The sequence below is a fragment of the Schistocerca americana genome, chromosome 4 (genome assembly GCF_021461395.2).
Source record: "Schistocerca americana isolate TAMUIC-IGC-003095 chromosome 4, iqSchAmer2.1, whole genome shotgun sequence".
Taxonomy (NCBI): Eukaryota; Metazoa; Arthropoda; class Insecta; order Orthoptera; family Acrididae; genus Schistocerca; species Schistocerca americana.
In genome coordinates, this window is record NC_060122.1 from 668,756,958 (window position 1) to 668,770,554 (window position 13,597).

The following is a 13,597-nucleotide window of genomic DNA, read 5'->3' on the forward strand; positions in this document are numbered from 1 at the left end:
GACTACCATCTCCCCAATACAACTCAGACTGCTCTGCGCATCAGGTCCAGATCTACAATATTTCCAAAATGGGCAATATTAGATAGGCGCTCCCCCTCCCTCGAGTGTTTGAGGTAGGATGGCAAAAATTTTAAAAATTGACTTTTCAAAGATATCTTCATTTTTTAGTGCACATCTTTCTGAAGAGTCTGATCCATAAAACATATATGTTTGTGGAAACGTAAGATATGTTATTTGGTCTTAAGTGTGCCAAAGTGCAGTGCCACGCCTCTTCACACAGCATTCTTCCATTGCATGTCTCTGTATTTCACTCTGTGGAATTCCAACGTGTAATATTTTGTAAAGGGTGCCATCAAACTATATTCAGGCCAGTGGAAATTAAAATGTCCTGTGATGCTTCTCCTACTCCCAGTTGCCCGATTTGATTTCCTGATCCTCTTTAAAAAAATCTCACAATTAATACTGGAGGGGATTATTTGTAACTGGCAAAACAAGAGCTCTTCAGAAAATTTGCACTCTTTACTGCCTATTAGCTAATAACTGTTTTGTGTGACATAAAATTAAATATAGCATACACAAAATGAGTAAAGACAAGAGACAAGCAAGACAGTACACAATTCTTCAATCCTTCAGTCCTAGCTTTTTTTCCTCTAATCTTGCCACAGCTTTATATGCTGCATTTTCTTTTCTGGGAAAGAATCTATTACCTCATCAAAGTTTGTCAATGTTTAACTACATGTAAAAATGAAATGCCATTGTCTAATACTGAAAAAGCTGTTAATACAAATAGTACCAAAGAATGGTGTGGTTACTCGATCTGATTACGTGTATTTTGTCACTGTCTGCTAGATAAAATGAAATAGGCCTGGCTAATATTGCAGCAATTTCTACGCACACCAAATAAAAGAGACTGTTTCAGCATAAATGGTCATTTTTATAACACGACAAAATATAATTCACGAAGTACCAATATCAAATACCTATTAGGCCTACCACAAGCAAAAAGTTTAATGTTAGGAAATAGTTTCACATTTCATTCATACACTCTAGCTTCTAAAGCATGAGATCAAACAGCAGTGGTACGAAATTTTTATATAAATTTGGAATTGTCATATTCTTCCATAATTTGTGCCAGTCCCTGTTTCTTCTCCTTCCTCGTTCTAACAACCAATCGTGTCATCACTAATTCTGTAACTATTCCTGCCAGTGTCAAAACTTATTCTCTGGTTAACTTCACTAACCCTGCCACAATCACCACTTTAGATACCCCGCATTTATTCTTAAGTTAGGCTTTATTACGTGTTCGTACAATGCATTTTCCACGCGACTCTCAGCCGGGGACTATATAATTGGTCCTTAGTTGTGTAGCGGTGTGGCCAAAAATTTTCTATCAAAATTTCATTTTCTTGGATACACGGAGAAGACAATATGTGATCTTCGTGGCCAAAAATTTTCTGTCAAAATTTCATTTTCTTGGATACACGGAGAAGACAATACGTAATCTTTGTTGCCTGTTATTCCTGTTAGTCGTTTATTTCCACTCTACTAGTCTGAATCTATGGAATTCGCTAGTAATTATAACAACGCTGATCTTTTGCAAACCCAGTCAACCATACAGTGATTGGCATTCACCCATTCGGTTTTATTTGCTCAACTCTTATAGCCCTGTCCCTTTTGTCTGCAGTAAAGTTTATTTCTAGATGCGATGGCGATTCCCCTCGCAGAGACATCACATACACTATGCACACATTCAAAAATCAACTTACGATTCATTCAGAAATCAACTTAGAATTTGATCAAAAATGTTCAAAAACCAACAGGGATCCGTTCAAAATCATATGAGTAATCGATAGACCAACATGTGCTGGATGCTAGGTGCTTTGTGAAGCAAGGTCTTTCTCCCAAATAACACGAATTTGCCCCCCCCCCCCCCCCCGTACCCTGAAACTGCCACCTGGGGCAGATACCTTAGTTTGCCCCCGCCCCCTAGTTCTTGGCCTGCTGCACATACGTGAATCTGGCAGCTTAGGCGCACCAGTAAAATTTTTCCGGATAGAATCTGGCTGCTTGCTGCTATTGCTTGTACAGCTAACTGCCACACTTCTGTAACCAGAAGCGGGAGAAGGTACTACTCATATGTGACTCAACTGCACATGCGCATAAGCTCGCTCGCAACCCCTCAAACAAATCTAATGTAAATAGTTGTGACGTCACGCTCATCGGAGGCAATTTGTTGTTATGAAACATTGCACAGTATGCCTAAAGCCTTTGACACATTTTGCTGTTGGCAGACACTTGTATGAGCACTGTGTTTTGTTGTTGTATATGGTGCATTTCCTTTGCAACTTAAGTTTTATTTTCATTTTTTTTCTCTCGTTCATGTTTTATTGCTGCAGTATTATTCTGCAATACCGTGTACAGCAATATTATTTGTTAGACTATTGGTTCTTACCAGACAAAGTTACAAAAATTTAACTGAAAATTAAAACAATGAAAAATTCCCAGAATTCTAAAAAATGCCTGTGTTTTTCCCGGTTTTCTCCCAGATGAAAACATTCCCAGGTCTTTACTGGATCTCCCGGTTGTCCTGGGTCATATACATCCTAAGATTAAGAACTGAGAGTAAATCAAAGGAAGACGAAAGTAATGAGAAGTATCAGAAATGAGAACAGTAAGAAACTTAACATCATAAATGGTGATCACAAAGAATATGTTTAGGAATTCTGCTACCTAGGCAGCAAAATAATCCGTGACGAACAGAGTAAGGACATATAAAGCAGACTAGCAGTGCTCAATGGGGAATTCCCGGCCAATAGAGGTCTCCTAGTATCAAACACAAGTCTTAATTTGAGGAAGAAACTTCTGAGAATGTATATTTGGAGCACAACATAGTATGGCAGTGAAATGTGGACTGTGGGAAAACCAGAACAGAAGAGAATAGAAGCATCTGAGATGCAGTGTTTTGGAAGAATGTTGAAAATTAGGTGGACGAATCAGATAAGGAATGAGGAGGTTCTCTGTAGAATCTGCGAGGAAAGGAATATATGGAAAATACTGTCAAGGAGAAGGGACAATATCATGGCACATCTGTTAAGACATCTGGAGTAACATCTATGATGCTAGAGGAAGACAGAGACAGATATTGGGAAACCTCCAGCAAATAAATGAGGATGTAGGTTGCAAGTGCTACTCTGAGATGAAAAGGTCAGCACAGGAGAGTAATTCATGGAGGGAGAGCCAATACCTACATGTACCAGCAATGTTCACTTTAGAGAAGATGTCCAAAGCAACCACCCCACACTTGCAAACACTTCAGCATTCTCTAGATCATACTAAGCTGGATTAAGGTCCACGAAACTTGGAGGTCAGGCCACTGAACCTCCAAGATCAATCCATTTCACTGGAAGTGCTTCATTTAATTAGTTACACAAATTCATTCATAAGTGTGGCGGTGCACCATCATCCTGACACCATAGCTATTGCCGAACACCAAGTGGCATGTTTCCTAATGTGTCAGGCAAAGAAACATTTAATACAGGGGTGCATTCAATATGCCCAGCAATGGGTAATGGCCCATAAGTATTCCTCCCAAAATTCTAGTCCACAGGTTAATACCAAAGATACTTGAAAGCCATTTACATAGGTGACATGTGGGTTGTGGTGTTTTTTTTTTTTTTTTTTTTTTTTTTTTTTTTTTTTTTTTTTTTGTCATCGGTCTTCTGACTGGTTTGATGCGGCCTGCCACAAATTCCTCTCGTGTGCTAATCTCTTTATGTCAGAGTAGCACTTGGAATCTACATCCTGAATTATTTACTGGGTGTATTCCAATCTCTGTTTTCCTCTACAGGTTTTACCCTCTACAGCTCCCTCCCTCAGGTTATTCACTGTGTCTTAACAGATGTCCTACCACCCTGTCCCTTCTTCTTGTCAGTGTTTCCCCACATACCCATTTCCTTGCTGATCCTCCAGAGAACCACTTCATTTATTACCTCATTAATCAGCCTAATTGTCAATATTCTTCTGTAATACCACATCCCAAATGCTTTGATTCTCTTCTTGTCCGGTTGTCTCACAGTCCATGCTTCATTACCATAAAATTCTGTGCTTCAAACATATATTCTCAGAAATTTCTTCCTCAAATTAAGACCCATATATGTACTAGTACACTTCTCTTAGCCAGGAATGTTGTTTTGCCAGTGCTAGCCTGCTTTCTATATCCTCTTTGCTTTGTCCATCATCAGTTATTTTGCTGCCCAGGCAGCAGAACTCCTTAACTTCATCTGCTTCGTGATCACCAATTACAATGTTAAGTTTCTCGCTGTTCTCATTTCTGCTACTTCTCATTACTTTAATCTTTCTTCGATTTATTCTCAACCCATATTCTGTACTCATTCGACGGTTCGCCCCATTCGACAGTTCGCCCCATTCAGATCCTGTAATTCTTCTTCACTTTCACTGATGATACCAATGAACTTAGTGAATCTTATCTTTGATATCCTTTCACCTTCCTTCAATATTAATCCCACTCTTGAATCTTTCTTTTATTTCCATAATTGCTTCTTTGATGTACAGATTGAACAGTGTGGGCTGTAAGGTGTCGAGATTCATGGGGGGACACCTTACATGTTGGGTGTCCCAGTTTTGTGTGTCATTTATAGTGTTGCAACACACTGATTGTGCAACATGGGTTGGGTTTTGTGTGTATATTTCACTTGTTTGAGATTTAATAAGTGTGGCATGGACAGTGATGAGAATAACTCCCTTATGTAAGCTTGCATCTTTAAGTTAAGTAGAAACTGAGTGAAAGAATCACTGGAGGGGAAGCCAGTTTCAGTTACCCACACTGTGACGCAATGGCATACAGAGCCGCAGCCTAGTCAAGGTCAAGCGCAAGTGACTAGCATGGCAGAGAACTGGGGAAGAACGGTATATCACATGAGTGGCGCGTGAGGATGTAACTTACCATTCTTGTGGATGATAAAGTGTTACTAAGGGGGCTGGTCTTCCACCAGTCAGTCTTCCTCTCAGTAAAAGTAATTAACTATCCTGAATTTTGTGATGTTACTGATATTTTTTATTTTATGTTATTTGAGAAATTTAATGCCAGGATCCCCTTGTCTGAACAGGCGATACCTGAGATTGCTCTAGTGCATTGTAATGACCCAACATGTGCAAAAGTGATTCCAATAAATACTATTACAGGGAATTGTTGTTGTCTATTGTAAGACAGAGGTCCCCTTCATACCTCACTGGAATATATTAAGAACATTGATGGCAGCTATTCTTCTGAAGCCTAAACCCTTGATGAGTAATAGCACATGGAAGTGGAATCGTGCACACAATGCAAACATAGCATTTCCTTATTACCAACCAGAGGCATGTTTAGAGGGCGAAAGACTACACCCCTGTCTTACACCCTTTTTAATCAAAGTACTTTGTTCTATGTCTCCCACTCTTAATGTTCCGTCTTGGTTCTTGTACATTTTGCATATTAACCCACCTTTCCCTATAGCTTACCCTTTTCTCAGAAGTTCAAACATCTTGCACCACTTCACATTGTCAAACTTTTTTTCCAGGTCCACAAATCCTATGGACCTGTCTTGATTTTTCTTCAGTCTTGTTTCTGTTATCCACCACTACACCAGAATTGCCTCTCTGGTGCCTCTACTTTTCCTAAAGCCAAACGGACCGCCACCTAAAAAAAATCTTCAATTTTCTTTTCCATTCTTCAGTATATTATTCTCGTCAGCAATTTGGATGCACAAGCTGTTAAGATGACTGCATGATAATTCTCATACTTGTTGGCTAATGCATAAATAATTGTTTTGTTGCCACTTCCCCCAGTCATTTTAGATATTCTAATGGAATGTTATATATCCCTTCTGCCTTATTTGATCACAAGTCTTCCAGAGGGTTTTTTTTTTTTTTTTTTTTTTTTTTTTTTTTTTTTTTTTTTTTTTTTTTTTAAATTATGAGTCTATTGCTGGATTCTGTACCTCTTCTATATCGGTTCCTGTTTCTTCTCCTATCACGTAATCAGACAAGTCTTCCCTCTCATAGAGGCCTTCAACATCCTCTTTCCACCTATCTGCTCTTTCCTCTTCATTTAACAGTGGAACTTCCATTGCACTCTTAATGTTACCACCTTTGCTTTTAATTTCACAGAGGATTGTTTTGACTTTTCTATATGTTGAAGAAGTCCCTCTGACAATCAAGTATTTTTCGATTCCTTCATATTTTTCCTCCAGCCATTTTGCCTTAGCTTCCCTGTACTTCCTATTTATTTCACTCCTAGGTGACTTGCATTTCTGTATTCCTGAATTTCAACAAAAAGCTTTGCACTTTCTTCTTTCATCAATCAACTAAAGTATTTCTTCTGTCACACATGGTTTCTTCACAGTTACCTTTTTTGTACTTAAGTTTTTCTTTCCAGCTTTGGTGACTGCCCTTTTTAGAGATGTCCATTCCTCTTCAAGTGAACTGCATACTGATCTACTCCTTATTTCTTAGAACACCCGTATCCCACTTCTTTGAGCATTTTTTTTTTTTTTCCCTGGCTACTCTCTTAAACTTCAGTTGACTCTTCATCATTGCCAAATTGTGATCTGAGTCTATATGTGCTCCTGGGTAAGTCTTAAAATCCAGTACCAGATTTCAGACTCTCCTCCTGACCGTGGTGTAATCAAACTGAGAGTTTTCCCTTACCTCCTGGCTTTTTCCGAGTATATCGCCTCGTCTTGTGATTCTTGAATAGAGTATTTGCTATTACTAGCTGAAATTTGTTGCTGAACTCAGTATTTCTCCTCTTTCATTCCCAGTGCTAAGCCCATATTCTCCCATAACCTTTTCTTTTACTCCTGCCCCTACAACTGCTTTCCCATCCCCTGTGACTATTACATTTTCTTCATCATTTACATACTGAATTACCTGTTCAATATCCTCATATACTTTCTCTGCCTCTTCATCTTCAGCTTGCAATGTTGGCATATATAGTTGAACTATTGTTGTAAGTGTTGGTTTGTTGCCAGTTCTGATGAGAACAACCCTACCACTGAACTATTAACAGCAACTCACTCTCCCCTCACCTTGCTATTAATAATGAATCCTACTCTCATTATACCATTTCTACTGCCGCTGATATTACCATATACTCATCCAACGAGAAATCACTGACCCCATTATATCTACATTGAGCCTCTGCCTTCCCCTTTTCAATTTTTCTAGTTTTCCTACATCTATGTTCAAACTTCTAACATTCCACGCCCCAACTCATAGAATGGTATCCTTTCATTGGTTATTCAATCTTTTTCTCATCATCACTTCCCCCTGGGGAGTCCCTTCCTGGAGATCTGAATGGGGGACTAGCCCAGAATCTTTTGCCAATGAAGAGATCATCACGACACTTTTTCCATTACAGACCAGATGTCCTGTGGATACATAATACATGTCTTTAATGCAGTGGTTTACATTGCCTTCTGCATCCTCATGCCGTTGATCATGGCTGATTCTGCTGCCTTCAGGGGTAGTTTCCCACCCCAAGAGAAAGAGAGAGCTCTGAACCTCTGTGCGCTCCTCCGCCCTCTTTGACAAAGCCATTGGCAGAATGAGAGTGAGTTGTTCTGCCAGAACTCTTCAGCCGCCACTACTGACAATGTTTATTCAAAATTTAAGTGGTAGCAGGTTTCAAACCTGGAACCAAGGACATTTTGATTAAGCTAACTGCGATTTTCCCTTACCTCCTGGCCTTTTCCAAGTATATCTCCACGTCTTGTGATTCTTGAATAGAGTATTCGCTATTACTAGCTGAAATTTGTTGCTGAGCTCAATCAGTCTTTCTCCACTTCATTCCTAGTGCTAAGCCCATATTCTCACATAAAAAAGAAGCTACTCCTAGACCACAGATGCAACCACTCCATATTACGTTATTCATAAAATGTTTTTCACCTTCCACTTGGTGCAAAAGCCATTCACAAAATTATACTTGTCGAATGAGGTCTTCTGGCTGCTGGTGTTGAGTTAACGTGTAATGATACAGATGTAGTTGTTCATCATGCAACACATCAACCAGTCTTTAATATGATATACGGCACTTCCTTGCAATATCACATGTACTTTGCCAAAGTGACTGGGAAACAGTTTTAAGAATCATGTCCTCTGTTTGTGGAGTAATCTAGTCTTTGGACAACATCTGTCCACTTCTTGTGGGCGAATATTACTGGTTTTGCGAAAGCATTGCTTTAGGCAACAAAAATATTCTTATAGGGATGTCACATTTGAGGATAATGTGCAGCATACACAAGAATAGCAGCAGCAACTCGGTTATCAAATGCACCCAATACCAAAAGCATATCAACGTATTCAGCATTTGTGTACTTCATTGGGAAGTCCCCCTACATGAACTTGACAGGACCAGTTATGATCATGCACTGCACCACTGCTAGACATGTCAATGCAATTTAATGGATCCCACTGTCATGTGATAGGCTACTGTCACATGACAAAATGATGTAGTGCCAAAAAACAGAACGTTAGTGGGGAAAAGGTTATGAATGACTTGATACCATAGGAAAAATAGGTAGGCAGACACTGTACCAAACAACCTTCCAATCTGTCTCCCGCGATACTGCCTTCACATAGGCAACACAAATTGGTAACGTCCAGTGATGTAACTATAACACAAAGGTGCAACTGGAAAAGAATATCAACCCCCAAATTATTGACAACAATAAAAATTCCCAAATGTGCCTTAATTTGTTATTTATCCTACCAACATCTACTGCAGGGGTGAATGAAGCTCGCAGACTGGTGACAGGCAAGAAAGCGAGCTGTAAGTGACTGGGGGCACTACCACGTTAAAATTGTCTGTCGAAGAAATAAAGCAGAAACCTTGGGACGAACATCAAGGAGGCCCAAATCTCCCATCAGCAGGATCTTGCCATAACCTCATTGGAGGGGGGGGGGGGGGGGGTTGCGACAGATAAACATGCCCGATAAGTTTACTTCAGGACATCATTGCAGGAAGGAGACAAATTTGTGCAACAAAATAGGCTTTACTCAACACACAAGTTTCCAGCATCCAAACCTTATGAAGTAATGAGAAGGATCGTGTATGAGGATCGTTCTTGAATCCTACGTGTGACAGACTTCCAATTTAACGGAGCCACCTTCATTCAACAATAACAACATCCGATGACTGATGGTGGGCGACTGCCACAGCCTACAAAATCTAACCATGTCAAATCCCCACAAACTGAGTAACCGACATTTCTGGTTGTTAATCCATGCTCCCATAAGATGACAACTTGCATCCAAAATGTGATCGAGTACCAGTATGTTCTCAAGAGTAAGAAGAAGTAGCATAATGTCATCAGCATATGTGCAGACGATAAACCTAACCTTCTCCCAATAATGACCAGCCACTCCACCAAGCAGCTATGAACCACAATAAGGGGTTCAGAAATAGCATGAATAATGACACAGACAGGAGACTCCCCTGTAGGACACCTCAAAACATTTTTATGAGGGGAGTAAGGTGACCATTCAGGTCAATAGACACTTGAGTACCAGTTATTGCAGAGATGAGCATCCATTGTGCAGTATCATTAAAACTAACAACCGTTAACACTCGCAACAGAAAATTGTGACTAACTGAGTCAAATTCATGATTACAATCAATAAAAAGTAAAGCTCCTCACACAGGAAAAGTGGAAGCAACTGCAATGAGATCACAACATTCAGCAACAGGAATAAAGAGAGTATGACCTAGGATACAACTTTGATAATAGGCATCTATGCCAGGAAGCAAAACCGACAAACGGCTATTTGTCATGTGAGGTATGATTTCACAATCAAAACTGAGTAGCATTGTTGGTCGGACCTGATCCAAAGACAGATGTCCCGTCTTTTTGGGAATTAAAACAATTTTTCCATCCTTACAGGATGGTGGGAAGTGTATCCCTTCCACCACTTCATTCACCATAGATATTAATGTTATCTCCTATGAGATGTGGAAACCAAACCATCCAAATTCAGCGATTTGTGGAAAGTAGAGTAAACTACATTGTCAGATACCTCCTCACAGTGAAAAGCTGCCAGAAACTCCTCATGGAGAGCTGGTGTAACAACACTATCAATGAGGGAAGTAAAATCAGCAGAAAGTATACCGTCTGATTCCACTCCAGTGTAAAGATTGGAAAAATATCGGGAAAGTTCGCACATTATATCAGGTTAGGATGACCATTCACTTCCATCAATAGAACAAATGGTCATGAAACACATCCTTTAAAATCACACTCAATGCTAAATTAGATAATAAAGGGATGTCAATTCATCTTGGAGAAACGAACATGGATGGGAATACAAACGAAGACCATCTAATTGCAGTCTTTCGAGTTGCAGGTGTTTTTTTCTTCACATGGTGAACATCCTGTCTCTCAATGGTATGCGTTGAGCACTATCATTAAGATCATGATGGACAGCACAATAAAATCTCCAAGTTCTCCTCACTTCAGTCCCTTTACCAGTGCTAAAATGCATGAGTGCAGTGCAAAGCTGAGGTCTGGGAATGGCAACTTAGTGATAACACACTTGGGAACGGCTTACCTGACCCCACACAGCAGCGATGATATTATCTATAGAGGGGTCTGCCAAATATAAAATATTTAGCTTTGAAATAGGGAAAGAAAAAGTCACTGAAACAGCTCAGTGTCTTAAAGCTGGCAGGAATAACATCAATTGACAAAAGCTGTCCACATAGGGAAATAGGCAAATAAAAACAATTCAGTTTGCTACTAGAAGTAGTTGTAAAATATGTAAAGTGCACTAATGTGGGATATCTGCAGATCCAAGCACCCAGTAGACTCAGAGAAACTACCATATCAATAAGTTCACGACAATAGTTACAGATGGGAGTCTGATCCACAGGACAGAATACGCAGTTAAAATCTCCACCCATCAGAATTTTCCATGGATTTTGACTAAGTAAATAAATGGTATCTTCCTTCTAAAAACACGAGTAGCCATATATACTATCAGAGCAAGAAAGAGCAAAAATAAAAATTCAGGCGAGATCATAAAAACGACACCCCATACCCCGACTATCTTATAGCATTTCAAAGTCCATTAACAGAACACTGTCCCAATAAAGCATGGCCATGTGAGTAGAACATTCCGGCACAACATTAAAAAACATAGAATATCCAGGGAGACAAAGCACGTCATAATGCAGCAAGCTATAAGGGAGTGCTTACCCTATTAACATTTAGAGTAGGAAACATATATGCCTGCATTAGTTAACACATGTAAGGCATGAAAGTAGTACTAGAAAAGCATTTACGCATCACATCCTGCTCTCCACAACTCCGCCAGATGGCGGGGATGAAGGTGCAGGATTTAAATCCTCCCCAGCAGAAGATGCAGACTCCATGTTCCCCCCACTGCGACACCAGTTACACACAATTTTTGTCAATTGCCTACTACTTGGTATACATAGCTTATCACTGAATCATGTTTATTATTGAACCATGTTTTCTTAGACACGTTGAAATAATGTTCTCAATGATTTTACTTTTCTTGCAAAAGCAGAGACATCAAAAAATGATTTCAATTTCTGTCTTAAGTGCACTATGATTTCTGCTTCTTTCATGTCCACATATAAAGATGGATCAATAGCAAAAAATACTTTCATTTGGCCTTGGCATCTTCTGTTTTAACTACTTCTGATACAAATTTTTCTATTCCTTCAAGAATAACACATTCTCGATAGCAAATGCCCAATCAGTTCAGTTCTCACATTCTTCCAACTTTGGGCACATCAATCAAATAATTCACTGCCATATTTACTGAGCACAACAGTTCTTTTGAACATCAGAGCATTCTGGACTTCAGTTACCAGTTCCTGATATTTGTAACAGTGATTCTCTAGGTACCTGTAGAGTTCTGTCACATGATTCCGCTGCTATTAAGTTGTCCTGAGAACACTGATAGGCATATTACTTAACACTTTATTAGAACACTTCATGTGAAAAAGAACTCGCACAATTTAATGCACTCAGTACTGCAAGGAATAGTTATTTACATGACACAAGCAAAGGCAAAAACATAGATACTAAAAAAGAAAGACATACGAAATATCATGGTTCACACTATATCTAACGAGGCCACAGACATTAATTTAAATGCTTCTATGAAACTTAACCATTAGAAGGAAAATAATGTTCAATTTTAAGCATTTATCACCAACAATGTACAGTAATATTACATAAAATCTGCATTAAAAGGCAACTAATTGTACATTGAAGATATTAAGTTCTACTTTACCATAATTGGAAGGTGTGTGTGAATTTTCTCTTCCAGTTTAAGTTCAAGCCCTCGCTCACTGAATACAGGAACTAAATTGTCAGATGCCTGTGCACACAATCTGCAGTACCTACTAGCCATTTCACTTAACTCTTGTAAGGTTCTATTCCATGCCTTTATTTCTTCTTTGTAGTTTATATTTATTTCTTCATCTTCTTCAACTTTTCCTATAAATAATGTACTAGTTAGAAGAAACACACACATTTAGAAGAGAAACATGTTAGGAACTATTTCTTAAAAAATATGTTACAGAGACTACTGTGAGAAGATTTAAGGATGCAAAACTTATACAGCTGTATTTATGAAATGTATCTAAATTATGCAAAGTTGACATAATAAAGATTTAGAGCAATATGACAAAAGAGAACAGAAAATATATCAAAGTGCTCAGATTATTGGCTAAATGAAGTACCACATAATAAACATATTTAATGACTGTTCAGCATCAGCTGCAACCAGCCACTTTCAATATCATTTATTCATGACAGTACCTGTTTCGAGCAGCGAAGCTCATTTTCATATGGCATATGTTCTTCATTATACAATTTAATATGAAGAGGGCATCTACACAGAACCGATGGTAACAACACAATATTTCATTACACATCCACACAACTTCTCATGCAAAAATCCACAATAAGTTGTGCAGCTGTTGAATTTATAGGATTATAGTAAACATGGTTATCTTATTAGTAAGTTATCAAAATACTATATATATTTATGCTGTATTTCGTCTTACATTATCCAATACACATTAACATTTAAATGTGTAGATCACCATGGCCAGAGTCTGTTAACATGTTTGTTGGGTATGCCACCATGTCATACTGTAACATAACTGCATTGAACAAAATCGGCATTTTGGCCATAGTTGCAGTGCCATTCTTATGGGTCAACTGGTGTGGTGTGTCATTGAGGTCCACCTACATTTTCTTATGACCCCATTAATGGCCAACTATCTTGACATATGTTCTGCACACTGTGGGCATGTACAAGGTGGACTGTGAGTGTGGAGATGCATAAATTGGTGAAAGTGGCAGGCTAGCAGCAACTCTCATCCAGGAGTGTGAGCACTACATTCAACTTGAGCAAAACAAGCTGCAGTGGCTGAAAACTGGAAACACTATGGGTGGAAAATAAAATTCCGCAACACTTACTTGCATTTCAAACAGCCAGGGTTGGTGAAGCACAAGGGCAGCAAGGTCATTAAAAACAACTGAACAATATGAATAGAGAAGAG

The 13,597-nt window shown here is 38.9% G+C and overlaps 1 protein-coding gene across 4 annotated transcripts in view; it reads right to left on the bottom strand.

Moving 5' to 3' along the window:
- LOC124612678 (zinc finger protein 250-like) overlaps nt 1-13,597 on the bottom strand; it is a 154,648-nt gene that overhangs the window by 109,685 nt on the left and 31,366 nt on the right. For all 4 annotated transcript variants that reach the window (XM_047141004.1, XM_047141003.1, XM_047141006.1 and 1 more), the window contains exon 4: nt 12,319-12,524. In XM_047141004.1, the coding sequence (XP_046996960.1) occupies nt 12,319-12,524 (206 nt within the window). The remainder of the gene's footprint in view (nt 1-12,318; nt 12,525-13,597) is intronic.